At 49.1% G+C, this 27,729-nt stretch overlaps 1 protein-coding gene across 3 annotated transcripts in view; it reads left to right on the top strand.

Annotated features, from left to right (window-relative positions):
- The window catches only part of SFSWAP (splicing factor SWAP), a 964,816-nt gene that overhangs the window by 472,607 nt on the left and 464,480 nt on the right, over positions 1–27,729 (top strand). For all 3 annotated transcript variants that reach the window (XM_069620077.1, XM_069620076.1, XM_069620075.1), the window contains exon 13: positions 2,659–2,846. In XM_069620077.1, the coding sequence (XP_069476178.1) occupies positions 2,659–2,846 (188 nt within the window). The remainder of the gene's footprint in view (positions 1–2,658; positions 2,847–27,729) is intronic.

The following is a 27,729-nucleotide window of genomic DNA, read 5'->3' as shown; positions in this document are numbered from 1 at the left end:
ATGGGATCTGGAGAACAGCATTTACCTCATGGCTGTCCACCTCCCGGGGGAATCTAACCTGGAAGTGGACAGGCTCAGCAGACTGGGGGCAGACAATTGCGTGTGGCAATTGAACGACCTGGTACTACAGGAGAACTTCCTCAGGTGGGGGCATCCCCGGGTGGATGTTTTTGCCTCCTGTGACAATAGGAAATGGCAACAGTTCGCCTCCTGGCAGGGCTAGGGCTCCAGCTCCCTGGGCGACGCATTCCAGGTCCAATGGAATGACATGACGGCATATGCCTTCCTGCCCATACCCCTAGTCCACAGGGTGATCTGCAAGATAAAGGAATCCCGGCACCTCAGCATCATTTTGATAGCTCCCTGGTGGCCGGCCAGACCGTGGTTCTCGGGGCTCCTCAGCAATTCGGACAGACCACCCATTCACCTACTGCTGGGCCCAGCTCCTCTCCTGGCCCAGCAGGAGGGAAGGGCCAGGAGAGGAGCTAGCCCTCAAAAGCTAGCCCTTGCAGCGTCTGAGCAGGTCACGCTGAAACACTTAAGCCTATCATACATGGCTCTAGAAGCAAGGCTACTAGTAAATGGTCAAGCGACATCTGGTGGGCCTCCACAGGCTTTACGTGCCTATAAAGACGCCACACCCGGTGTGGGACCTTAATGTTGTGTTGGGCGCCTCGGCGCACAAACCTTTTGAGCCTAGGGTGTTGTGGACATCAGGCTGGCCACCATAAAGACTGCTCTGCTCGTGAGCCTCTCCTCAGCTCGCAGAGTCAGCGAGATCCAGGCTCTGGTGGCATCAGAACCCTACACCACTTTTCACAGGGACAAGGTCGTCCTGCAGACTCACCCCGGTTTCCTACCCAAGGTGACCTCCTACTTCCATCTCAACGAGGAAATCGCAGATGCCTTGTTTGTCACTTCCAGTGGGTCAAAGCCCGGTTATCCAAGGCCTCCATAGCAAGGGGACGATTGCGGCCATAAGGGAGGCCTATGAAGGGACGCACAAACCAGTGCCAGCTAAATTACTTGCCCATGCGGTCAGAGCCAAGGCCATGGCAATCGCGTTTCAACAGCATGTGCCGTGGCAGGTCATCAGCTGGGCGGCTTCCTGGGCCACCCCTTCGGCTTTCTGTAAACACTACTGTTTGGACGCTGCCTCTAGGTCAGACGCGGCATTCGGGCAGGTGGTTCTGAGAACCCTGTGTTCTTAAGGATGGGCTCCTCTCCAACCTGAGGCTAGATTCAGTTGTTATCGCCCATACAGTATGGAGGAAAGGGGACGGAACGTAAGAGTAATTAACAGTTAATTTACTCACCGTAGTGACTAACGTACTCTTAGGCCATAGTCCCCTTTCCTCCACCCCCCCCCCTAATAATACTGGAGCCATCAGGCAATGCCTATAATTGTCGACGCGTCAATGGGGACTAAGGAGTGGCGCCAGTGGGCGGAGTTGGGCGAGTGCATGCTCCCAGGGCTGCGCCCCTGCGCGCTTCTAAATTTAAAGGGGAAGATTTTTTTTCTGGTGAAAAAGGTTCCATCTCCGGTCCCTCACGAGTGACGCTCCTACAGTATGGAGGAAAGGGGACTATGGACTAAGAGTACGTTAGTCACACTACTGTGAGTACATTTTAATTTTTAATATAACTTTTAAAGTGCGTAAGTATTTACTTGTCTCTACTGATTTCATTGTACTGTTCCACAGCTCAAATTAACCCTTCTAAGATTAGCCTGTGTAGTACAGGCCTATGTTAAGCGTTGGGTCACTAATACCAAGTCTTGTAAAGTCCCATACCAGTTGGACTCTACAAAATCTTACCCAACACCTGCAGCCCCTAGGGATCAAGAGCTGAGGCTGACGGTGGGGAAAGCTACCTCAGACCCGCTGAGTACTGTGCAGAATGTGAGTATGGGGGTGAGTTGTAGCGTTCTTACCTGAACCCCTTACTCCCTCTTAAAAGTTTTGATATCTATTACAAACATTTGTAATACTTTGGCTTTGCATTGCTTGTTTACACAAGCACTCCATAATTTGGGGACACGTTTATTAGATAAACCTGTCCCCTAACACTTGGAACTGTCCATTGAACCCCAGAGACCCCTTCGTTTTTTCCAGCTTCACAAAACCGTATGGTAATTTGATGAGCTTTTGGGCACAAGCTCCCATACATCTTGGCGATGGACTCCTGAAGCTAAGATTGTATTTCTGTGGACCTGCAGTGCTTATACTAATTTGTACCTTCCTTTTGAGGGATTTGATCTGTATTTTTCCCTACTCCTGTGAATGTGTATATGAATCTATTGTTAGTGTTAGTGTTGTGTGATAGTATTACCTGTTAGTCATTTTTTCACTGTTACATGGTTGTAAGTAAAGCAGTGTTTTCTATCCCCGATTGTCTGTGCGTTGCTTGACTGTTTCATTGTGGACACCTTACAAGCTCACCCTCTCGAGACAGCCTAGACCACTTGTCCACCGACCTTGAACTGGTTTGGCTACAGCTCCCAGTGTTGTCCCTGTCACAATACTAGGTCGGGCTTCTATACATCTGTCCACCAGGCCAGAGTATAGAAAATCAGTCCTAACACACACTGTATAATTTTTGATGTTTGCAGTGTTCATACCGTTCCCTAGGCTCTAATCTGTTAAGTGTCTTCTTTAGCAAAACTGAGGCTGGAGGACAGGCTGGCTGCTGCTGCTCGAGAAAAGCTGGCACAAGCTGCCAAAGAGTCGAGGGAGAAACAACTGCAAGCGGAAAGGAAAAGGAAAGCTGCTCTCTTTCTCCAGACCCTGAAAAGTCCCCTTGATCTGGAATGTGAACGAATTGAAGAGGGTCCGTACAGTCCAGAGGTAACGTCCTTTTTTTCTTTATTTAAGGCTGTACAATTGTGTATTGGGGAGGAGAGTCTAAAGCGGGTCAGTAATTGCAAGTCATTTGGCACAGTTTCTGTTCAGAGAAGCTGTCCTGAATCATTAGTTATCCACTAATTTTAATTTTCTTGACGAACCTGTGAGTTGTGCTCCTCTTGTGCGATGCAGCCTGGCCTGTATAATTTGTGCATGTGATGTACTTCATTTTTACCACCTAGCGAGGATGCAACATGCCATTATTAACATTAGTTAGCTGGAGAGACATTTTTCAAGAGCTTTGAAGGAACCACATTTTTAGTCTGTGTTCATTTCTTGATTGGTGACTTTTTGGCAATCTTCTGGCATCTGAAATGCCTTTTCATTGCTGCTGGAGCACTCATTCCATACTTCTGTTCCGTCTATGCTAGCACTGTAGTGAGCTAATGAATGTGGATTATGTTGAACAGCGATTCTGTTTCCTGCTTTAAGTAGATGATGGCCAAAATGTTGACCACCACACTCTTGCGCCTGCTCTTTCATGGGGATCCCTGTCTTGTGTTGAATTACTCTTATCAAAACAATTCTGCCTGCATTTGAAGGTTAAAATGCCAAATAAAAGCTATTCAAATAACTGCATTTTACCTTTTCAATAGGCTTGTTACAGTGCAAATGAATTCCATTTGTTTGGCGGATGATGTTAAATGTAATAAGTGCAGTAAAGATAGGCGTGCATTTGTAAGGGCTTTTGTGAGCAGGGAGTCTGAGCCGTTGCCGCTTGATTAAACTGAAGTTATCCTTTTGTGCTAAGATTGCATTTTAAATGGCATGTTGCTGTTGTTGGTCTTTAGTGGCAGAGGAGAAAATAACATGTGCATGTTTTGTCCCAAGCCTGGTTTGATGTAATTTTGGGTAGGTGGGTGCTGAGTAGAGTTACTATTCTGTGGGTGTGCGTTTGGTCGACTGATGGCTGAGGATGAAGGGCATTGAATAGTTGCTACTTGTGCCTAGTCGTACACTTTCTCATATTTCTAGTGAGTAAACTCTGCATGGGTTCACATTCCTAAGTCGTAGCGTGTGTGCTTATGTCCTTGTAGGATTGCCACCATCAGGTCTTGCAGGCTCTGTCCTGGACAAGTGAAATGTGTATGCACAGGTGTTGTGTTTATGGCTTCTGTTGATGGGAGGGACTGCAAATTGTATGGTGATGCTGGTCATTCTGTTTTTTGACAATCATTTGGATCAGTGGAGCAAGTGTCTAGCAGCCTGTCTCGGGACTTCCCAGAATGAACACTTACCACTACTTAAAGAAGATCCTTGTCCTCTATTGAATAGTACTGTCTTTGGGGATGCTGACAGAACTGAAAGGCAGTCTGTAAAATCTGTGACTTGAGCACCAATATAACTGCAATACTCATACGTCCGTCCCCTTTCCTCCATCCTTGTGGGTGTCCCCTAACATGGGGACGGTACTGGAACCTTTCGCAGTGAAAATTTGTGTTTCCCCTTTAAATTTGGAACGTGTGGGGGCACGGCCTCGGGCATGGGAACGCCCCACTGAGGCCTCGCCCTCCGGCACCTCACCTCTCCTTTTTTTTTCTGCACAGACAGTGTCGGGCTTGGCAGCCAGCGTAGATACTTTTTAAACTTTATGCTTGCTCCCCTTCTTTGTTTTTCAATTTCATTTAACCTCCCTTTAGTGCCTCGCCTCCTCCGGCGCTTGTCAGCTGCAGGAGGATTCACGAGATGTGCTTTGTGCGCCCTCTCGTTTCTAGACTCGTGCACTCTTTGAGTGCCTGGGGCCTGACCACTTCTGGGACGTGTGCGTGGATGCAGTGCTTTGGAAGGAGATATTCTACACTTCTCCTCCGGCACACCTTAATGACCATATCCAGGACCTCTCGTCAAGACAAGGTAGGCCCTCTGGTCAGCACGGCTCCTCAGCTCGGTCTTTCCCGGGGGTTCCCACAGGCAAAGGTTCCTCAGATTCAAGTTCTAGCAGGCCTGAGGCCCCTAAGGCTACTGGCTCCCAAGCCGAGGGGCCTCAGGGGGCCTTACCCAGCTGTCCTCGGAAGGGCGATCAAATTCACCTTTTTCTTCGACCGCCCCCCCCCCCCTCCCAAGTGCTAAAGGATAGTCTGGTTCCACCTCCAAGAGTCAGTCATCGGCACGATTCAGCACAACTACCAGCACAGGTGCCGAGTGCACGCAGCCTACGGAAGCTCACTCCGAGGTAGTGAATCAGGGTGTTATGAGACTCAGGAGGATGCAGCTGCACTTTGTGGCATCAATGAACCAGGAACGGGGCTCTCAGGCGGAGATGAATGTTCCTCCTTCTCTTCACCCGGACCTCAGTTGGTGGTCCAGAGACTGCAACCTGCGGATGGGACAGCCCTTCGGCAACCTACCCCACAGGTGACCATCACTAAATCTCTCTCTCTTTCTCTCTCTTTCTCTCTCTTTCTCTCTCTTTCTCTCTCTTTCTCTCTCTTTCTCTCTCTTTCTCTCTTTCTCTCTCTTTCTCTCTCTTTCTCTCTCTTTCTCTCTCTTTCTCTCTCTCTCTCTCTCTCTCTCTCTTTCTCTCTCTCTCTCTCTCTTTCTCTTTCTCTCTCTGGATTGGGGGGGGCCCACCCTGGACAACCACTGCGTCCATTCCATGGCACCTGGACCCGGCAGGAGTACCACTTCAATTGGCTGGAACTGAAGGCTATCTGGCTAGCGCCCAGAGCCTTCCTTCGGTTATCGAGGGAAGGTCGTCCTCATTCAGCCAACTCGACCAGCATGTTGTACGTCAACAAGCAGGACTCTGCGCCTACCGGAGTGATCCAAGGTCCGCTTTATCCTCCCATGTCTGAGCCGTCTCATGGCTCTGGGACTTAGCGCAGATATGCACGTGGCGGAGCCTGCTAGGACGGTGGCCATTTTGGATTTGGCCTTGCAAGACGGTTCCAGTTCCCTTCCCTCTTGAAGAGGCAGCAGACTGTATGGTATAGGCATCTGGTCTCAGGGATACATCTATCCATCGCAGCCTTACGGCTACACGCCTCAGTTGCCTCAGTGCTTTGGCCAGGAGTGGAGACCCAGTGCCTCGGAGGGCCAGGCCCCTAGGCACCCGGCGACTAGTGAGACTGCTTCTTCCAGGTGGTGCCTCCACAGCATCCTTCTCTGGGTCCACCGCCTGGTCTTCCAGCGCTGCCAGTGCTGGTCCTTCCCCCGGTCCAGGCCCTACTGGTTGTTCAGACCTATCCGCCTTCTCCTGTACGACCAACTCTTTCCTCAACAGCCGTTGGACTGGTCTTTGGCTCCGGACCTAGGGAGGGAATCCACCGGCACCTGCATTCCAGGGCCCAGACTCCCCGTGGTCTGTACAAAAAAGGGGGAAGGAGGTGGGAGTTCCATGACGGTGATGACAATGACGGCCAGGACCTTGAGCCCTCTGCATCAGTTAGGCCCTTTCATGGCCGCCTTCAGGGCCTGGTGGAGTTCTGGGGGGTGGGGAGTGCTGCTCGAGGAAGCCCCCAGGAGTCAGGAGTGTTAGCAGAGTGTGGGCAAGCGCACTATGATCCGGTCTGGCATCCCTCTCGAAGTATGTCCTCTAGTTGGCGAGAAAGGTCTGGGAGAAGCCCAGGGCCACCGCCCAGATGAACAAGCTCGACTGCAAGTTCAGGCTGACGGACGGGTAGCCAATCCTCCTGGCTTCCCACCTCAGCCACATTCTTCAGTGGTAATTGCGGCCTCACTATATTGTAAACCATCGTCTTTGTAGTCTTCCTCCACGGGAGTCACCTCCAGTTGTCTTTCCAAGGAGGACAAGGTCTGTGAGTCTTTGGCAAATGCTGTTATGCCATTTCAGGACTGCATCTGCGGCAAGCCAATGCTGATGCCCTTTTAGCCGCGGCTAACCAGAGTCTGTGGAGGGAGTGCAGAGTTACTGCCTGACCTCCTTTAAAGCTGGTCTGGTGGATGCCCTGGCTGCACTGCAGGTGCAGTGCATCGCTGGGGAGTGAAGCTGGAGCTTCCTCCCATACCAAGGTAGGCCCCTGGGGCTTGCTTGACCTTTTTTCCTGAAGTATTCGAACTCAAACAGCGTGGTCGTACACGCTTTGCCTCCAGTTCACTGATGAAAACTACTGCTGCCAGAAATTGCCCTCACTCTTCAGCATCCCTCTGGAAAATATTTGTGATCCCATCATTTGAATATCGGGGCCCCCATTCCAAGATGGCCACCCGCCATGTCTAGGGATTGCCTTCCCTGGCTTGGGTCCACCCAGGCTGCTAGTGGCTCTGCCATTGGCTGAATTTGCCTAGAAACAGGCCAATCATCAGCCGGCAGGCGCAAGCCGGCATCAGCACAAAGGCGTGCATTAAGGCAGACCTCCGGTCCTTGCCTGTTCACTGCCTGGCACTTCCTCTTGCCTGAAACTCTGCTCGCGACTCTCACTGGAAACTGCTTACAAGGTACTGTGCCCTCTGACTTTGTATTAGCCACTCCTCTGCTAGGCCGCCCACTCGTGTCCAGAACTCCCACATGGCCACTCCGACACGTTTCTACTCGCGCCTTTCTTAAGACATTCCAAAATTGTTTCGGCAAACTCAGATCCGGGCAACCGTTACTTACTATATCCACTTCGTTAAACTGCTATGGTAACTGTGATGCTGATCTAAATATTACATGCCCTGTAAAAATGCTGCGCCACATATCTGTATTTATACTGTGCATATACATTCTGTGACTCGATTCGTTAATGGGCAATTGGCCCGTACCGACTAACACGGTACCCTATGCTACCAGCCCTGTCCACATGTCCACTACTTTTGCATTGTCATTTACTCCCCCCTACTAATGCCTGTTGTAGTATCTCTCACGTGAGAGAAAGCGGCACACAGTGCACACTTGATCTTTTCATTAACTCCTGCCTGGCTCACACACTCCATATTACTACTAGCTTAATATCAGTGAGCTCCTGCCTGCCAGTCCCACTTAACCAAGATTTTTACTAACCTGCTACAGGTTTGACGCCTTAACATTCTCTGCCTCCCACGTGACCATGCATCGGACCACACCTTTTTAGCGACTCTCGGAAGCACCTTGCACCGGCCATTAACTGAATGCCCCCAAGCTTATACCCACTAGATATCAGCTCAAATGTATTTGCCTAGATTTGCCTAATTTATTCATATACCTGTACAGTATCTGTCCATGCCCATTTGGGCTCTAGCCCAAACTGTATTTGCTTAGACTGCCCAACCACTAGCTTTCTGTGATAGTCTGTACTTGCATATGCCCACCCAGGTTTTAGGTCAAACTGTGTTTCTTTAGACCTAACTAACTGCTTGCATATTGTAACAGTATGTATTTATCCATGCCTATCTAGGTCTCAGCCCAAACTGTGTTTGCTTGGACTTGCCCAACAATTCGAATGTTATAACACTATGTTCCTGCCTACCACTTGAATGCTACAATCAACACACAATTGCACGCCTAATAGATTAGACTTGTAGCCGAAACCCGGACCTGCTTATTAGCAGCTCCTCCCTGCCCACGACCATGCTGGAAACTACCAATACCCAAGCATTACATCTTGCATTAAGCCTCCTTACTACCATGGAACTCGCATCTGTTGCCTCATGCCCTCCTAAGGATAGAAATATGAGACTGAGGGCAAGACTGTCCTATCTCCATGAACCTTCATCCTACCACACCTACAGAGGCTATATCGACTTGGCTAACAAACGTTCACAATACCTCAATTCTACCAGTTTGCCTCCTGCCCTCCCAGCAACCAACCAATTAACCTCACGAAGAGCTAACCCAACTAAAAATAAACAACCGACTACTACCACACCTACTAGTACCCTACTACTAACTGGGTCACTTATCAATGCTAGATCTATGGAAGCTCATGCCACAGAGTTCTCAGATACCTTAACTAATGAGAATCTGGACTTGTTGGTCATAACAGAGACCTGGCTCCACGAGGCTGCTGGCCCTGCCATCATGTTAGCAATACCAGATGGTTACCAACTTCTAAGAGTCGACAGACCTAACACTAGATGAGGTGTCCTAGCCATCATCCACAAATCCAACCTACCTATCAGGTTAGCTACCACCCTGCTATTTCAGTCGTGTGAACTCCTTACTGCTAAACTCCACCTTTCATGCAACCGTGCCATCCACGTGATCTATAGAGCACCTGGACCACTACGATCCTTTGAGGACAACTTAACGAGCATCCTGACTAATAATAATAAAGACCACGCTCAAATTAGTCTACTGGAAGACTTCAACCTTGGCTTTAATGACTGTAATGACAAACATGCCTCATCTGTTGCCTCACTGCTGAATGATCATGGCTTGACACAAAAAGTTGCTACCCCTACTCACTCTAAAGGTAGGACCCTAGATTGGGCTGCTGACTTGAATTGCAACATCAGCATCACCAACATAAAACCGCAACTATGGACAGATCATCACTTAATCTCATTCTCTGCCTCACTTGATCTTATCCGCCCTAAACCAATACTTACGGCCCCACCACTCCCTACTAGGAGTAAAAGACATTTTAGCAGAACATTCCGTACCACACCTCCTTCCCACTCTAGACAACTTAGACAATGTCACAGACCCGACCTTATTGGTGGAAGTCTTCAATAGCACCATGATTAAGGCACTTGACATGATCGCTCTGTTAGGCAGAATCCTGTGCAGTGCCCTTAGGGACCACTACACACAATTAAGACCACAAGGGGCAATACAAGTTTTACCTTTGGTACAAGCCCGTACTACTAAGTTATAGTGGTAGCAGAGCAGCCAGGCTTTTCTCAAGAGTATATGAGCGGTAGCAGAGATTGCACAAAGGGACCACAACTACTGTGACTCAAGCAAACACCGACTCAAGGTTTCGGGTAAAAAATAGAAGTACATTTATTTTTAAACCATCAGTTATAAACACCAACACTTCTATTAAACTTTAAACAAAACCACACGTTAAATATGCTACAACTAACCAATTCACTTTGTACAGTATGTCTCAAGGTAAGTACCCTGTGTTTAAATGAACCGGTGTTATGAACAAAACACGCTACCGCGGATACGGTTGCGATCACTTTTTGACAGTTCGGTCTGCACAATAAACGCGTATCCGTGACATGAAATGCTACCGGGGCAAAAACACACTTAGCACCTGAGATACCCAGAGGGAGTTGGAGGCAAAAATCGCAGGCAATATTTAGGTTAGGCCGACAGTATCGAGAAACACTCAGAAACAGGAATTAAAAAGTCAAAGGGTCAGAGTCAGGTTTAAGTGACGCCGGAGACCTCTTGCCAAAGATCACACCGCCAGACAGTTCACGAGTCAGCGTAGCCCAAAAGTACTTGAATATTGTCAATGTTCGGAAGCAAAAGTTATAAGGAGGAGGGAAGACTAGGACGAGCCTTGAAGATGAAGAAAAGGGATTCACCCAGTTTCCTCGAGTAGAACAGAGTACCTTATTCTCACGATGCAGCTGGAGCCCTGGCAGTTGTTCCTGTTGGTTTCCCACAGACCCACGATTCCTGGAGCTTCGTTGTGAAGGAGGACGTCTGAAGGGGGTCTGCACCACACACTGATGAAGCCGGCAGCAGCCACAACGAATAAGATGCGCTCCTTAAAAAAAAGGAGAGGCTCAGCAGGTGGCTATCCGGACCACTACAGCAGTGTGCAGCGATTTCGACCACGGCGGAGATCTCTGGCTGAAGATGATGAGCTGGTTATCCCCACCAGGCTCAAGGGAAGAAGACTCCGGACTGGATCTCCTCTTAGTCGTCGAAGGGTAGATAGCTCAGTACTGCAGCAGGGCTTCACCGGGTTGGGGTAGTTGCAGCAGCCGTCGTTCTCTCTGCTTCTCTTTGGTTCCATGTAGTTCCAGAGGCGACTGACTTCTAGCCCAAGAGACCTGCCTTTTATCCTCAAAACCCCCATTCAGACACCCTGGCTGTCAATCACGCAGGAGGGGGTTGTCCAGCCGGGACAACCACCTCAGCCAATCATGGCAATGTGCGACTTGGGTTATCTAGGATACCCTGTGCAGGGGGTGACTACACCCCTCCCTCACATTCAGCCCACCAAGACACCCAGGCGCCTTGAGGAGGGCTTCTCTGGAGAAGCCCGCCAAAAAGATGGTGAACAAAGAAGGCGAACCTAGTTTGCCGCGCAAAGTAAAACACAATAAGGACTTTAACAAAAAGAAATGGCGAATAAACCCAACCGGAGCCAAAAGAAAGACGATTTGGTCAAGCGGGTTTATGTTCGAGGCTAATATAATAGCCAAGAACAGTACCATGTTTATCTAATATAATCGCGGTAGAAAAGTTAGGGTAGATACCACTGCCACCAGCCAAGTCTAAATGTTAAAAGAGCGAAACAATGCTCATGGAGGTACAGACAGAAAAGGGGTACAGATTAGCCCTTTCCAGTACTCCATGTAAGATGGGGTGTACTGGGTCTGTGGTAAAAATGACTATGTAAAGTAAATGGCAACTTTACCTTTCTCTGGGGGACAGTAGTCCGCCCCAGTGAAATGGAGTCAGGGGGAAGTCTTAAAGACAACCCTGGGTTACTACACTGAGAATGCGGTGTAACCCATACAAGCACGGGGGCACCTGGAGTGGTATGCTCCAGTACCCAAGATCACACAATGAGTAAAAACACATAGGCCAAAACACATGTAAGAGTGGAAAAAGATGTACACTCTTACCAAGTGGAAAAAATAAACTCCAGAAATCCAGCAAAGCTGCTGGGGGACTCACTAGGTTAGTAAAATTAGCCCTAGAAGGCGAATTCTCCCTAACACGCTACGATTAAAATCTGTAAAGGTAGACCTCTCATTTGAATAACTGGTTCAAACCACAGCTGAAAGACCTAAGAATCCAAAAAAGAAAGCTTCAATCAATCTGGCGCCACTCGCCTACCGAGGAGAACAAAACTAAGTTAACCATTCACTCTAAACGGTACACAAAGGAAATTAGCACTAAAAAGAACACCTATAATGATAGAATATCTAAGGCCAAATCAGATACCAAGGAACTATTTTCCATTCTTCGCGAAATGGAATCGCCCATACCTCAAATTGTCGACATTCCTAACAATAAGCCCTGGTGTACTAATATACAAAATGCTCTAGTGGGAAAAAATCAGCTCTCTACAAATCAAAATTGCCAACAAGAAAGCTTCCCTGCTATTGCCGGCGGAGCCTCCACCCCTGCCACAGCCTCCACTAAACCTGCCTAATAACATCATCCACCCATCAGCTTCAAACAAATAACTATACTAGAGACAGAAAAAATTATACTTTCACTGAAACCCTCGAACTGTAAAGGAGACAATTGCCCAGCCCAAATCATAAAAGAAGCAGCTAGAGATCTAGCTCCCTTTATTTCCAAGCTTATCAACGCTTCTTTTAAGTCAAACCTTGTGCCTAATAACCTAAAACAATCCTGGGTGCTTCCCCCTGCTTAAAAAACAAACACTTGACCCTGCCATACCGACAAACTATAGACCTATCACCAAGTCCCATTCCTACTCAAAATTGACAGAGTAGCTTACTTGCAAATTCAGGAAGATCTAGAAACTAGCAATCTATTAGGCTCACGGTAATCCGGCTTCCGTCCCCTTCATGGTACCGAAACCGCCTTGCTTGACCTCAGCTCCTCCTTGACCTATCGGCGGCTTTCGACCTGGTAGATCATGCAGTTTTATGCAATCATCTCAGTTCGGACGCCCATTTCTCATGTGATGCCATAACCTGGGTGTAATCCTTCCTTGCGAACCGTACAATGAGTCTTCTTCCCCCCTAGCAGCCGCAGATCCCACACAAGTTTCCTGCGGTGTCCCCCAAAGATCATTTGCATCTCCCACGATGTAGATCTTTACTAAACCCTTCCTTCCATCTGACGATATCTAATTACTCTTGGCATCTCGAATCTCAAACTGTTCAACATGTGATTCTCGGCAACTGAGCATCTGCTCCATAGACACTGGCGCAGGCCTATTGACTTTAATCTGTATCTTTGAACAAGTCCTCTGATTACCTTGCCTAGACAAAAGTATTGCCTATAATTTTTTCCTCTTCCCTTGTTTGAAATTCTAAAGTACAAAGTGTGTTTTATCTTCGTGAGCATTTCTATCCGCGGTACGCGTTAGTACCGCGACACCGGTCTGTCGAATCCTACTGTACTTACCTTGAATTGTTGGAAAAGTGGAAGTGGTTGTGTGTGGTGTATTTTATGTGTGGTTTTGAATTTATATGAACAGATGGTTTTAAATAAATGTACTTATATTTTTTACCTGAAGCTTTGAGTCAGTGTTTGCTTGAGTCACAGTAATTGTGGTCCTTTGTGTAATCTCTACTACTGCTCATTTACTCTTGAGATAAGTCTGGCTGCTCCGCTACTGCTACCACTTTAACAGTGTAGTACAGGCTTGTACCAAAGGTGAACTTGTATTACCAATTGTAGTCTTAATTGTGTGTAGTGGTCCCTAAGGGCACTGCACAGGATTCTGCCTAACATTTACCATCCTCTTCTTCTCTTCGTCAGAACCAGCTATTTTACGGGTGGTCCTTTTGCTCTTGGAGATGCAGTTGATAGAACCGGTTTCTCAGACAGGGGCTCCGGTTTCTACTCCAGGAAATGTGCGGTACCCACAAACAACCAGGCTGGCCTGAGGGTTGTCCTGGACCTGTCATTTCTCAATCTGTCTTTAATGCTAGAACGCTTCAAAATGATTACGCCTGCGCACAAAGCTGAGTCTCTGTTTGCAGGGGACTGAATGTGTTCCCTAGACCTCAAGGATGCATACCTGCGGCTGGTAGATTGGTAGATGGACAGATGCATCGGAAGTTTCTGCGGTTCACGATTGTCGTACGACTTCTAGTACAAGGTGCTGCCCTTCGGCCTGAACTTGGCCCCTCGTGTCTTCACGAAGTTTATTAACGCAGTGACCGGTCTCCTCTTCATTGTGGGGCCTTCACCTATACCCCGCATCTGGACGACAGGCTGTTGAGGGCAGGGTCACCCAAGGGGGTGATGCGCTCCTGCCAGAGATTGGCAGATCTCTTTCATCAGCTGGGGTGCTCCCTCAACCAGAGGAAGTCATAGTTGTGCCCGCCCAGGATCTGGTCTTTATAGGGGTGCGTTGGAATTTGCCCATTCAACAGGGTTCCCCGCGGCTGAGAGGCTCCTCTCCTTCTGGCCAGCTTGACCACCTTGTCAGGGTGGTTCCAGCACCTTTTAGGGATGATGGCATCCTGCAAACTCACAGTACAGCACGCTGGCCTCAAGATGAGGCGCCTCCAGCTACACCTGGCGGCCAATTGGGATCAGGAGATGGGCGCCCAGTCTGACAGGATCCCAATACATCCGCTCCTGCCGCCCCATATTAGATGGTGGAGGACAATGTCTGTGGGTGCCCCCTCCATGTGATCGGAGCTTACACTGGGGATGACGACAGACTACTCCCTCTCAGGTTGGGGGCTACTCTGGAGGACTGTGATTCATGGAGCATGGTCGAGGATGGAAGCCCTCGTGCATATCAAGCTGAGGGCAGTGGGCCTGGCCCTGGCCCTCAAGGCATTCTGGTCAGGACAGACAATTCTACTAAAATGTTTTACCTGAGCAAGTAGGGTGGCACTCGCACCCCCACACCTCTGCATGGAGCCTGTTTCCCTGACGGAGGGGATTTGGATTTCAGCAGTCCACCTCCTGGGGGATATCAATGCAGAAATCGGCCAGTTGAGTCGCTTGCGGTTCAACACCTACGAGTGGGAGTTGCACAACGACCTTTGTTGCCCATGTTCCAGGAGATTTATTCTCATTCCTTCTGAATTCAACGTGCCCCCAGTTTGCTTCATGGGCAGGTCAGGGTCAGCGATCACTGGGAGACACCTTCCAGATCTGTTGGCGCAGCCGCAGGTGTTGTGTTCCCGCCCACCCCCCTGCTCCATCGAACCCCCCGCAAGTTCCGGTCCTCCGTGGGTTGCAACCACATCCTGGATGGCCCCTCCCTCCCACTGACCTTCAATACCCTGGTTTCTGGATCTGATGCAGTTGTGCTCCCATGGTCCTGTCCATTTTCCGATACCCACCATGGGCTTCCTGATGCAGCAGGGTGGGGCAGTGGAACATCCAGACCCGGCCAAACTGGTGGCCTGGTTCCTGATCAGCTGAGGCTATAACATGCTCAGTTTTCGGTTGACAACTGGGACTTCATTCAGCAAGCCAGGAGGCCCTCGACTCGCTCCCAGTATAAGAGCAAATGGACTAGGTTTTGCCATTGGGCTTGTGATAATGGCTTGGACCCTGTTTGTTGTCCTTTGCATGACATACTTGCTTTTTCAGCACGCCTGGCTCGTCTGGAGTTCAGGTGGATATTTGCTGGTTGTATTTGGCGTCTGTTGGGGCTTACAAGAATTCCCCTGAGCATGTGTTTTTGGCAGCCAACCTGTTAGTCGAGGCCCACCTTAGGAGGTTGTCTAGGCTTTTCCTTCCGGTGCAAAGGCTGCACCCGGTTCGGGACCTCACTGTGGTTCTTTCATCTTTGCAGTGCAAACCCTTCGACACTAAAGGCAGTTTTACTGGTGACTCACCTCTGCGTACAGGGTTGGTGAGCTGCAGGCCCTTCACCACGTTTCACAACGAAAAACGTTTTGCCCAAGGTGCTCTCCATTTCATCTGTATCAGATCTGCCTTCCAGTGTTCTTCCTGAACCCGCAGTCTGAGGCATAGAGGGCCCTGCATTCCTTGGACCTCAAGAGGGTCCTCAAGTTTTATCGCTCTGACGAAACCCTTCAGGAAGTCTGAGGCATTGTTCGTCACTTTTTAGGGCTCCTCTTTGAGTTCCAAGGCTTCCATTGCTCATTGGATGGTTCAGGCCATTTCGGAAGCATACATGGCTGTTGGCAGACCGGTTCCTGAGGGGATTCATGCCCATGCGGTCAGTCGAGGCCACGGCTGTTGCGTTTCAGAGACTTGCTTCTTGGGATCTCCTCCGCAAGGCGGTTAAGTGGGCCACTCCTTCGGCCTTCTGGAAGCACTACTAAGTAGACACCAGCTCCAGGCAGGATGCAGAGTTTGGTCAGGCGGTTCGGAAGAACTTTTTCTTTGTCCTAGCTATGAGGCAGGTTACCACAGCACCACCCTATGTTTCTTGTTCGGTGGAATCACCAACAAGGATGGAGGAAAGGGGACTGGACGAATGAGTAATTAAAGTACGCTTACGTCCCGTCCCCTTTCCTCCATACTGCATGGGTGTCCCTTCCAAGGGACGGGAGACGGAACCTTTTTCACCAGAAAAAACCTTCTTCTCCTTTAAATTTAGAGGCGCCTGGGGGTGTGGCCCTAGGAGCATGAGCTGCCCTGACTGTGCCCTCCGGCGCTGCACCTCAGTCCACTTTTCTGCGTCGTTGAGTGTTGGGGAGAATTCTCAAAAATGTGTTAATTCCCTCCACCTTAGAGACCCCCAGCAACTTCGCTGGATTTTGAGGACTTGATTTTTTACCTGGAGAGAGCGTGTCCCTTTTTTCCCACTCGCTCATGTATTTTAATGTGATTTTATACACTATTTCTTTTTGGTTATGGAGTCTAACCAACTCCATGGGCATCTTCTACAATTGTCACGCAGCACCTTCAGTGCAGTGCCACAGGGAAGTCATCCAGATTTCCCAAGGTTTAAATACATTCTTGGGATCAACTACGGTTTCCCAGGGCAGTAAAGTGAAATTGACTTTACTTCGCATTGTACTTGCTAGACCCAGCACACCCGATCTTACAATATAGTGCTGGAGGGGTTATAGTATCCCCTGTGTCTAAATGCTCATGTAACATTTTTTATGTTACCCTTTCCTCAATTGACTGGCTGGTGGCAGTGGTTTGGTTTTGCTCTACATAGGTTACATTTACCGCGACCGTTCGCGGACCCGGTAACGTTAACTGCGGGAGCCATCTTTTTCAAAATGGCGTCCAGCCATCTTTGCTAAAAGGGTGCCCGGTCTTCTTTTTTTGCCATGTCTTTGTGAAAAGGACCTTCTAGAGAGATTCTCTGCGCGCGTAACCAGGTTTGGTCTCTTTGTTCATTTCGTCTTTGGTGGCGCCCGAGTGCCTGGGGTAGGCAGGAAGTGAGGGAGGTGCACGACACTCGCTGTGCTTAGTCTCCTAGGAGACCCAAATGCACTCTATGGTGATTGGCTGGCTGATTGTCCTGCTGGGTGAGTACCAGCCAGGCTGGAATGAATGGGAGAGAACTGAATAAAAGGCAAGTCTTTTGGCTTGGAAGGCAGTCGACAACTGGATGAAGGAACTGAAGAGCTTGAAGAGGACGCCTGCTCAACTCCTGGACCGTTGGTTTGCCCGGTGAAGCCCTGCTGCAGTGACTACTTGTCAAGATTGCATCGACATAGAAGCCCTGCAAGGACGACTTCTCCTTTTCAGTTGGTGGGACCAATCAACTCCCAAGTAAGCCACCTGGACACCCATCTCAGAGCTGGTTGAATTTCCTCAGAGTTGCTGCAGGAAACCGTAGAGCCAGGGAGAGGGACACCAGATTGTGTGCGTTGCTTGTAAGCTGTCCTAAAGCTTTTGGAAGATCCTCCGGACTCCCGCGAAGCAGGACTGGACCAAGCCTGACACCCCTCAGTCGAGTGCAGGACCTCAGATGTGAGGAAAGTCCACCTTGACAGCCAGAAACCGCGCTTATTGCGATTTGCTGTACTGCAAGGAGCTGAAACGCAAAACAGCCACTGAAAGTAAAGTTGCCGGTTGCCAGTTTTGACAGTACTGGTGTGGTGCAGGAGTCCCCCGACGTCCTCCCTCTTGTCCCAATGACTGAGGCCCAGGAACAGTGAGATCTGCAGAGCTGCACAGGAACAGAAGTCTTCAGCTGCAGCTTTTCTGCTTTACCAAGGCACTGTAAAACAAGTCGAAGAGAACTTATCTCTTACTATGGAAGTGCTTGTAATTTCTACAACTATCAATTTTAATCAGCCTGTGGTCCTACATTTGATTCTTCTTTTTTTTATCAAAGACTCCTAAGAACTTGTGCAAATACTTTTCCATTTGCTTACCTGAAGTGCTGCCTCCTTTACAAAGACTTGTGCCCATTGACTTTGGCCTAGCCTATTTGAATTGAATGACTCTTCTATGTGCGATCTGAAAGTATTTGCCCTGCTTATGAATATTTGTAATTTCTTGTGTTCTAATAACCTTTGCCTTTTACTAGCTTTTTAGAGTGTTCTGAATGCTAACAGTACGATATTAATGTCCCCAGCACCCTTGTTAATGAAGTCACCTGTGGGTGTAGGTTGTGTCTGTTGGCCATCCCAAAAGGGTCTTGTCTGATTCAGAAACAGAGTGTACAGTATTGAACTAGATTTGTTTTACTATTCAATTGCTCCCTTCTGAAGAAGGCTTTAGAACTAATAAAGTATTAATTGTTTATGCAAGAAACTGTGAGTGTACGTTTATTTGAATACCTGTAACTGTGAATCTTTGTAACTCCACCACTGCTCACCTTTACCCTCTTGAGATAAGCCTGGCTGCTCAACACGCTACCAAAACTGTGTAGTACAATCTTCTACCAAAGGTTGGGTTGCCTATAACTGTAGTCATAGTTGCTTGTAGTGTTCCCAGAGGGTACTGCGTTCAAACTTTGCCTAACAGGAACTGGCCGAATTCACCAGCGCTCCTGGGTTTGGCTTCCGCCATGTGATTCCACGCGCGGATACTTCCTTTGTCTTGTTATCATTCATGTACTCAGTCCTCCTCCCTGGCGCATGTTGACTTCAGCGGGCTTCAGCAGGTGTCCAGCCTGCGAGGGGCTCTTTCCTACGTCCGACCCCCATGCTCTTTGCCTCCGCTGACTTGGCCCGGCTGGGAAGGGTGTACCGTTTACAACGTACGGACTCCACGCGCACTGAAGAACAGGCTAACTAGGTGGAGGGAGCTCTTCGAAAGGTCCCCTCCAGAGGACTTGAAGAACTTTGTCAGTCAGAGCTTGAGGCCCAAAGGGGTCCCGTTAATTTCCATGGCACCCCGTAAGGGCGACTCCTTTCTGAGGCAACGCCCGAGCGGGAGGAACCTCTCGGGTTCTGGTACTAGCACACACACCGAGACTAGTCTAGCTCACGGCCGAGGGGTCTTCAGAGCCTTACGGACACAGAGCCGAGGGACCGCAAGGTTCTTTTACCGAGTGTACACCCGAGTGGCTACGCCCTAGTACCGGCTCAATGTCCGAGGCGGCTCCTGCACGTGAAGCCTCCAAGGGCAATACGCCTTCCAGGCCTAAGCCTGAGGTGCAGGGTAGGCCTCTTGCTCCACCACCAAGAGTCTTGGAGGAGGCCGGGCGCAGGGAGACATGCACCCACGACTTTGGCGCGCAGCTCGACAAAATGGCTGCCGTGCCAAACATTGCCGCTCGTCTGATGCCACTCCTAGGAACAGAGCAGGCGGGTGAACGTGTTTCAAGGTGGACAAAGATAACAAAAACGTAGCAGGCAGATTGCGCTCATGCCAATTGAGCCATTTACAAAATGTAAGATGCAAGTGTAATACAATCCAAAACTGGAAATATAATGCCCAAAATAATTCAGAATGCCAGCCGACACGTGTTTCGACAAATGGTTGTTCTCAAGGCTAAAGGTCAGATGGACATCAATAGATTGAAGCTGCTATCTATAATGGTCAATCCTGTGAAAGCGTCTCGAAGATAGAAGCCGGGATGTCTGTACACCCTGTGTGGATCAAAGGTCCTAGACTAATGGGTAGGTCTATACTGAGAATTTTGTTAAACATAGAATGAGGAATGTCAATTTCCAAATAAGCAGCACCAATTTCGCGCCGTATATCTTGTGACACACGTTTTGACAAATAGTCGTTCTCAAGGCTGATAACATTAGGAAAACACGCTAAAGTATGCATGTGCAATATGCCAGCATATGAGTACAAATGAGAGAAAATTATTAGCATGTTGCAAAAAACAAAAGAATCAAAACCAAAGAATGTTGTCCAATGTAGTAAATTGGAAAATTAAAACAACATACCTCATTGTTGGGCAACGGAAAGAGTTTCAGCATTTAGGGAGTGTGGAAAACATAATTGAAATCAACCAAAAGAAAAAGAAAGGGAGAAATTAACATCAATTCAGTCATTAATCAAGAATCATAACTTAAAAAAGGGGGAAAAGAAGAAAGAGCATTGGTGTGAAAAGGGGGCATTGTGTATTCACCTAGGTGGGCAAAGTCACCGTTTCTGGGTGTTCATGCTTGTATGAGGTGAGTGGAGTTTAATACTGTGCCCCCATCCCATAATATAAGAAGCATGCTTCCTCTCGCATGCGCTATACTTGGGTTCTTCCAATCCGATACCTGAGTGAAATATTATGAGCATGCTAATAGATGTTCAAATGAGAGAATTTCTACCAGACAGACCATTATTGAATCTCCATCCATCTAGGGGCTCACCTAAAGGTCAGATGGACATCGATAGATTGAAGCTGCGATCTATAATGGTCAATCCTGAGAAAGCGCCTCGAAGATATAAGCCAGGATGGCTGCACACCCTGTGTGGATCAAAGGTGCTAGCCTGTTAAAATAAGTGAAACATGTGCTAAGTTTCATAATATTGTTTAAATGAAACAGTCAGAAAATTGTCCATATTAAATAAATTACGGACATATGTATTATCCATATTTGAATATGCTTACCTAATGGGAAGGTCTATACCGATAATTTTGTTAAACATAGAATGAGGAATGTCAATTTCCAAATAAGCAGCACCAATTTCACACTGTATATCTTGTAACTTGACAAATGTAAAATTAAATACGACTGTCATTAGTCTGAAGCCTGAATATGATCACCACAAACCATAAAGCGTCAGTCGCTAGCTCTATCCTGATGGCACGTACCTAATACTTAGGTTAAATCCCTTTTGCCACGGTGCTCAACCTCGCGAGCCCCTCCAACTCCTAAATATACCAATGGAGTTTTGGAGTTGGTGCTTAATGCGCATGCACCTTGAGGAGCTACTGTTCAGCCGCGCATGTGCGTTTATAAAAAGAAAATAAAACCGGGGCTACAAAGTGAAAGTAAACACTAGAGATTGCATTCCCCTAAAATGGCACTGAGTCGCTGTGTTCACGGGTTATCAATCCAAACCTGAATCTAATGTTAAGATTATTGAAATCGAGTAAGTATTAATGCATATGACTAGTGATACTCCATATCGGATGTTCTTTTCAAATATGGGGTGCAGAATATTGAATACTTAATCATCAGTTTTCCTAAAATACTGAATAGCCTCCCAAGGCACACCAATGCCCATGTTTGAGTTAACATATTGTTTGAAACATTCAGTTATTGAATTGTTAAAGCATTAGGATTCAGTTTTACATCAAGAAATACATTGATAGAAGTTCATATACATATTACATGTAAATTATTAAATATCACTCGTAATGTTTCATAAGAACACATGCATTTCTGGGTCTGTTAAAACCATCCCTGGTACAGCATAATTGGCAAATGCATGTACCTTCAAGTTGGCGTAATTTTAAGGTACTGTTGCCACCTCTTTTACCCTTCTTTAATCTCATTAAACCAGTAAAACGTAAATCATCTTTATTTGCACTTTGATGAAAAGTCTGCCAATGGATGGCAAGGGCAAGTTTAGGATCTTGGCTATTCAAGCTTGTCATATGCTCCCTGATCCTGAAGCGGAGTTGCCTAATGGTTGAATCCTCATATATCTTGCCACAAACACTTGAGCGCATATACAACATACGTGGTGCGGCAATTAATGAGATCTCTGATCACAACCTCACGACCAAATAGGTCTGTAAATTGCTTTGTACTAATAAGAGCAAACGACACACTGCAATGGCCACACTTATGAAAACCTATAGTTGGAGCTAACCAAGTTGGGTTTTTCTCTTGGATGTCCTGTAATGGTTAGTAAAATGGACTAATTTTGTCCTTTAGCGCCGGTGCTCTTGTGAAGAAAAATGTTGGTTTATCTGCTAGGTAGGGCTTTGTCATTATCCAATAAGAGAATATGCCAATGCATGTGTAAGAGTTTAATAAAGTTTGAGAATCACTTGAATATTTGGTAATTACGTCTATAGTCTGGTTACCCTTGGATATTTTTTTATAAGGTAGTAAAGTTATAGCTCTTTCCATTCGTTGATACCTCATGAGATGTTTTAATATTCTTTTGTATAGCCCCTTTGCATACATCTCTTGGATAAAAGCTCACATTCTGTGACAGTCTTCATCCCTACTACAATTTTGTCAGGCCACCACTTATAGGAGTATATGGGTGCTCTTACTGTGTAGCATCAGCGGCAACGCTGCTCTGCTAGACCTTCAGTGGGCTTAGTGCACACTTAGAAGCCCTTTACCCATACCAGTTGTACCGTGTTTCAAGGTGGGACTGGTGTCAACCAGGTATTTGGCCTACAGTTTATCCATCAACTGCGCAGGGCAGGTTCCCCCTGCAACAACGGGCAGAGTGCGCTCTGGCCCCAGCAGCCCCCCAGCCACTCAGTCAATATCTCCTGCCACCTCTTCAGCCTCCGAAGACAGGTTCTTCAAAAGGTTCCTGGCGCTGATGTGAACCCCCCAGATGGGGGCCATCCTGCGGGATGCAGTCGGGGACTTGCTCCCTCTGGTCACCCCACACGAGCCCATAGTTATTCCTCACATGGCTCCGCAATCACAGGCCTCAGCGCAGCACCCACTGCTGGCCCCTTTTGATTCCAGCTCCCCTGCCTCGCATAGTTTAGGCAGTTCCACAATAGCCTCTGCAGCAGCCTCAGGCTCCGGACCCCACACCGCAGCCCACGGCGCCCAGCACTCCACCACCAGAACCGGACCAGCTGGATACTTAGGTGGGCACAGACGAGGACGAAGACCCTGACATGCCGTTGTCAGTGAAGGTTCTCCACGATTGGCTTGCAGGTTTGGCAGAATATTTGGGCCTTCCTCAACCTGAGGTAGAGCAGCCTGAGGGGGGATCTTGGCAGAAGTCCTCACCTTAAGACCCCCTACAAAGACGGGTATCCGGATGCAGAAGGATGTTGCGACTCTGGCCAAGAAAGAGTGACTCAAGCCACACTCGGCCCAACCTGTCAATCAGTGCCTCAATGCCAAGTATAGACAGAAGGAGGGGGATACACACTTGTTGTTGGCACATCCCCAGCCACACTCTTCGGTGATCGCTGCCGCGTCACTCTACTCTAAGCCTCAGTCGTCCTCAGCGCTGCTTTGCAAGGAGATGATCTTGGAGGCACACGGGAAAGAACTGTACTCCCAACGCCTCCCTGCACCTGTATCAGGCCGATGATGCCATGCTGGCAGCCGCTATCCAGAAGCTTTGGTGGGGAATAGCAGACTTCCTTCCGGAACCTCTGGTGCCGAACCAGGCACGCTTGAAGGCGGGTCTTGGAGAATCCAAGATGGAAGCGCAGGGCATCATGGAGTCCGGCATGGCCGACATAGATACCTCTGGCCGGGCCATCTGCATCGCCACAGACATTAGGACGGCCTGGGTTCAGGCTACTAAGTTTAACCCCAACGTCCAGGATCACATATTGGACCTTCTGTTCGAGGGTAGGGACCTTTCACTCTACCACAGATGAGGAATTGGATAAAAAGAACAGCTCGCAAAGTGTTTCTCCAGCATTGGATCTTTCATGGATTCACATGCTTAGAATATTCCCCGTCGTCAGACTGGGAACCCTCGGTACACATATATATAGTCATTTCCAATAGGAAAAACTTCTGCCCTATCCCCGTCTGCGTCCTCTACGGGGCCGCCCACGTACGCCCCGTTGGACGTGATGGTATATAAGCCCCGCCCCCGCGGGTCCCTTCAGATTTCAACCGTCTCCAAAGATAGTGGGATCTCCTCGTGTATTTTCTTCAAATACTTATCGATTGTTTCTAACTCCTGCGAGTTTGTCTGTTTGGTCCGCTTCCAACTCCTACGAGTTTTGTTAGTTGGTCTGGCAATAATGTCGGGTAAGCCTCTTTTCCGCCCGTGTGCCACGTGCGGTCTAAAGAAGGTTTATGAAGGGGATGGCCATCTTGACTGCATCTACTGCCTTCACCCCCACCACTCGGCGGACCAATGTGATATCTGCAAGGGGTTTTCCCAAAAAACCCTGAAGGACCGGAATCGGCGACTGGTCTCGTGGCTGAACGACGGCGCTGGAGCGTACCCTCAGTCGGAGGTAGGATCGGTGCGCAGTATCGCCTCAGCGAAAACATCAGAAGCCTCCCGACGCTCACATCCGTCGGAACCTCCGGCCAAAAAATCACGACCTACGGAGAAGGACGTGCCTCGAAGTCATTCCTCTAAGGCCTCATCGAAAGAATCGACGAAGAAATCATCTTCCTCTTCTTCTTCGTCGAAGAAAGATAAGGACAGGCCAAAATCCTCCTCGAGCGATCAGAAAAGATCAGCTACGAGTAGAGAGGCGGATAAACGCAGGGAGAGCTCCGCGAAGGCGGGACCGCCTAAGCCACCTGCAGGCCCTCCGTCGACGACGACGACGATCCAAGTGCCCACTCCGTCACAGTCCCCCGCCTTTCAAACGGGCTCATCGTCGACGACGATTCCCTCGTCGACGGAGTTCCAGGCCTGGAGGCCAGAAACGTTCGACATGGGGCTACCCGACACACTGCTACAAGAACAGGCAGTTTCGATCGCCTCCAAAGAAGACGACGGCTTCAGAATAGTGAGCCCGGAAGACCTGGGGCTACGGCCCAGATTTCCTTCTGGTGCAACCTGCTCTCAAGTTTTCACCCAGCCTCCAAACGCCCAGGCTACTCTCTCCATGGAGGTACTTTCCTCCTTACACTCGCTCTTGAAGTCCCTGGACGAAAGGCTCCCGCCTGTTCCGACGACTCCCCTCGTCGACGATCCCGGACCTTCACACCGCCCGACTAGATCGGTCGTGGGCCCAACTGCTCCAACAGTCCAGGAAGAAGGTGAGCTCTCGGACTCCCTCTCTGAACAGGGGTCAGCTTCTGATATCTCCCTCTCGCCGTCGAGAGACCCGTCATGGGTTTCGGATGTGGAGGTGGATCCTCCGAAAAGTCCCATTCACCCATCTCCACCGGATGACATAGGGGCCTTCCATTCCATGATGGAAAAAGCCTGCAAGGAGTTCGGTTTGACCCAACAAGAAGAAAAGGACTGCTTCCTCTTTGACCACATGGGCAAGAATAGGCGTTCCGTTTTTTCGATACCGATACTGGACCACGTATGGAAAGAGGGCGTCCAAACCATGCGGCATCCATTCTCGGAACCTGCGGTCAAAGGCCGCGTAGAGAAAAAATTTAAAGTTCCAGATTCGACGCCAAAATGCCTCTCTGCGCAACCCACGCCTGACTCGGTGGTATCGGCGGCGGCGACGAGAAAGGCAAAGGCCCAGCATAAGTGCTCTACCCCGCCGGACTCCGAAGCTAGACGCCAAGACGCTTTCGGTAAGAAGATCCTGTCAGTGGGAGCGTCAACAGTGAAAGCAGCGAACTCCCTGGCAATCATGGCCAGGTATGACAGGGAGATGTGGCACAGACTGGCACCCATTTTGGACCACCTCCCAGAAGAACACAGAAAATCAGCTATGTCCCTGGTTCGTGAAGGAGAAGAAGCCTCGAACCATGCTATCAATATAGCGGTGGACCTGGCAGACTCGGGGTTCAAACAAATTAACAACGGAGTGGTTCTACGACGCCAGGCCTGGCTCAAGTGCACCAACTTTAGACCCGAGGTGCAATATAAGGTCGTCGACATGCCTTTCGAAGGTGACCACCTGTTTGGCGAAAAGGTGGATGAGGCCTTGAAAGGAATGAAGGAGGACTGTGAGACGGCGCGCTCGCTAGGCTCTCTCCAAAGCGGTAAGCCCTTTCGTTCCTTTCGCCCCTTTAGAGGAGCTACGGGAAACGCACGATTTGCGGGATCCAGGGATAGAGCATTCGGGAGGTCTTCATATCCGTCCCAAGGCTATAGACGCGCCTCACAGTCCTCGACCCGACGCAGAAATTTCCAGGCCTCTAAGAGACGTCCCACTTACTCGTCGTCGACGGGAAAACAAAAAGATCAACAATGACGTTCTAGGAGGGAGAGTGTCAAGTTGCGTCGAGGAATGGGAGTCAATTACGACAGATCGGTGGGTTCTGGACACGGTGAGACTGGGACATTCCCTAAGATTCAAATCCAGACCTCCAAGACGTCCACCGATACGCCTGTCTCAACCACACCTAAGCGTCTTGCGTCGAGAGGTTGCGCTCATGCTAAAAAAAGGCGCCATCGAGTTAGTCCCTGCTTCACAGAGAGGCTTAGGGGTTTACTCACGCTGCTTCGTAGTAAAGAAACCAAACGGGAAGTGGCGCCCCATCCTCGACCTACGGGACCTCAACAAAACCCTGCTGAGTCAAAAGTTCAAGATGCTTACTCTACAGGAGGTAATCAGATCGGTCCAAAAGAACGATTTCCTGGCGTCTCTGGACCTCCAAGATGCGTATTTTCACATTCCGGTGCGCACTCACCACAGGAGGTTCCTGAGGTTCCTAGTCGGCCAAACACACTACCAATTTACTGTGCTCCCTTTCGGCCTGAAGTCCTCCCCAAGAACCTTTACAAAGTGCCTAGCACCCGTAGCAGCCTGGCTGCGGAAGGAAGGGCATCACGTTTACCCGTACCTCGACGACTGGCTCGTGAGAGGATCCTCCCCAGCGTCGACCAACGACAGCCTATTGACCACCTTGCGACTGCTACAGCGTCTGGGATTTGCAGTGAACTACGAAAAGTCTTCACTAAAGCCCTCGAAGAGCTTGAAGTTCCTAGGTGCTCAATTCGACACCCACACGGGACTAGTGAAACCATCCCTGGAAAGGTTGTGGAAGATCAAACACCTGACACTGACAACCTTCTCTGTAAACGAAGTTGGCTTAAGAAAATATGCGGCTCTCCTCGGCTCCATGGCATCGTGCATCCACCTAGTCGCGAACTGCCGGTTGTTCATGAGACCTCTACAGGAGTTCCTATCAGACAGATGGAAGCAGGCCGCTGGTCGGACAAGATAATAGTCGACGACGAACGAGTTATCAAAGCCATCCGATGGTGGAAAGTGGCGCGCAACCTGGACAGAGGGGTCCCCCTGCAGGAGCCGGAATTTCAGAACACCATCATTACAGACGCCTCTCTGTCGGGCTGGGGAGCACACATGTCACGTCACCAAACCCAAGGCAGGTGGTCGTCGACCGAATCTCGCCTACATATCAACGTCCTGGAGCTAAGGGCGGTGAGATGGGCCCTGAAATCTTTCCTCCCACACATCAAGGGGTCAAAAGTAAGAGTGCTCACGGACAATACGACAGCTATGTTCTACCTGATAAAACAGGGTGGCACCAGATCCAGGACCCTCTCGAAGGAAGCTCAAAAGATCTGGCATTGGGCTTTAAAACACCACATCTCCCTAGTCGCATACCACCTACCGGGAGCGAAGAACTTACAGGCGGATTCCCTGAGCAGGACTATGTCACAAATACACGAGTGGGAGCTGGACTCCACTCAACTCGGGGAAATCTTCGAAAGATGGGGGACCCCGTCGATCGATCTCTTCGCCACGGAAAGAAACCGAAAATGTGCTCAGTTCGCGAGCAGATGGCCCCAAACAGGCTCCCTGGGGGAAGCGTTCTCGTTTCCGTGGACAGGCAAGTTCCTCTACGCCTTCCCTCCATTTCCCCTCATACGGAGGACGATCCAGGGGATCCACAGGTACAATTGCCGGGTCATCCTAGTGGCCCCGCGCTGGCCGAGGCAACCATGGTTCTCAGACCTCCTTCATCT

Source organism: Ambystoma mexicanum, chromosome 10 (genome assembly GCF_040938575.1).
Source record: "Ambystoma mexicanum isolate Mex_15411 chromosome 10, UKY_AmexF1_1, whole genome shotgun sequence".
Lineage (NCBI taxonomy): Eukaryota > Metazoa > Chordata > Amphibia > Caudata > Ambystomatidae > Ambystoma > Ambystoma mexicanum.
This window is presented reverse-complemented; position numbering and strand designations above follow the sequence as displayed.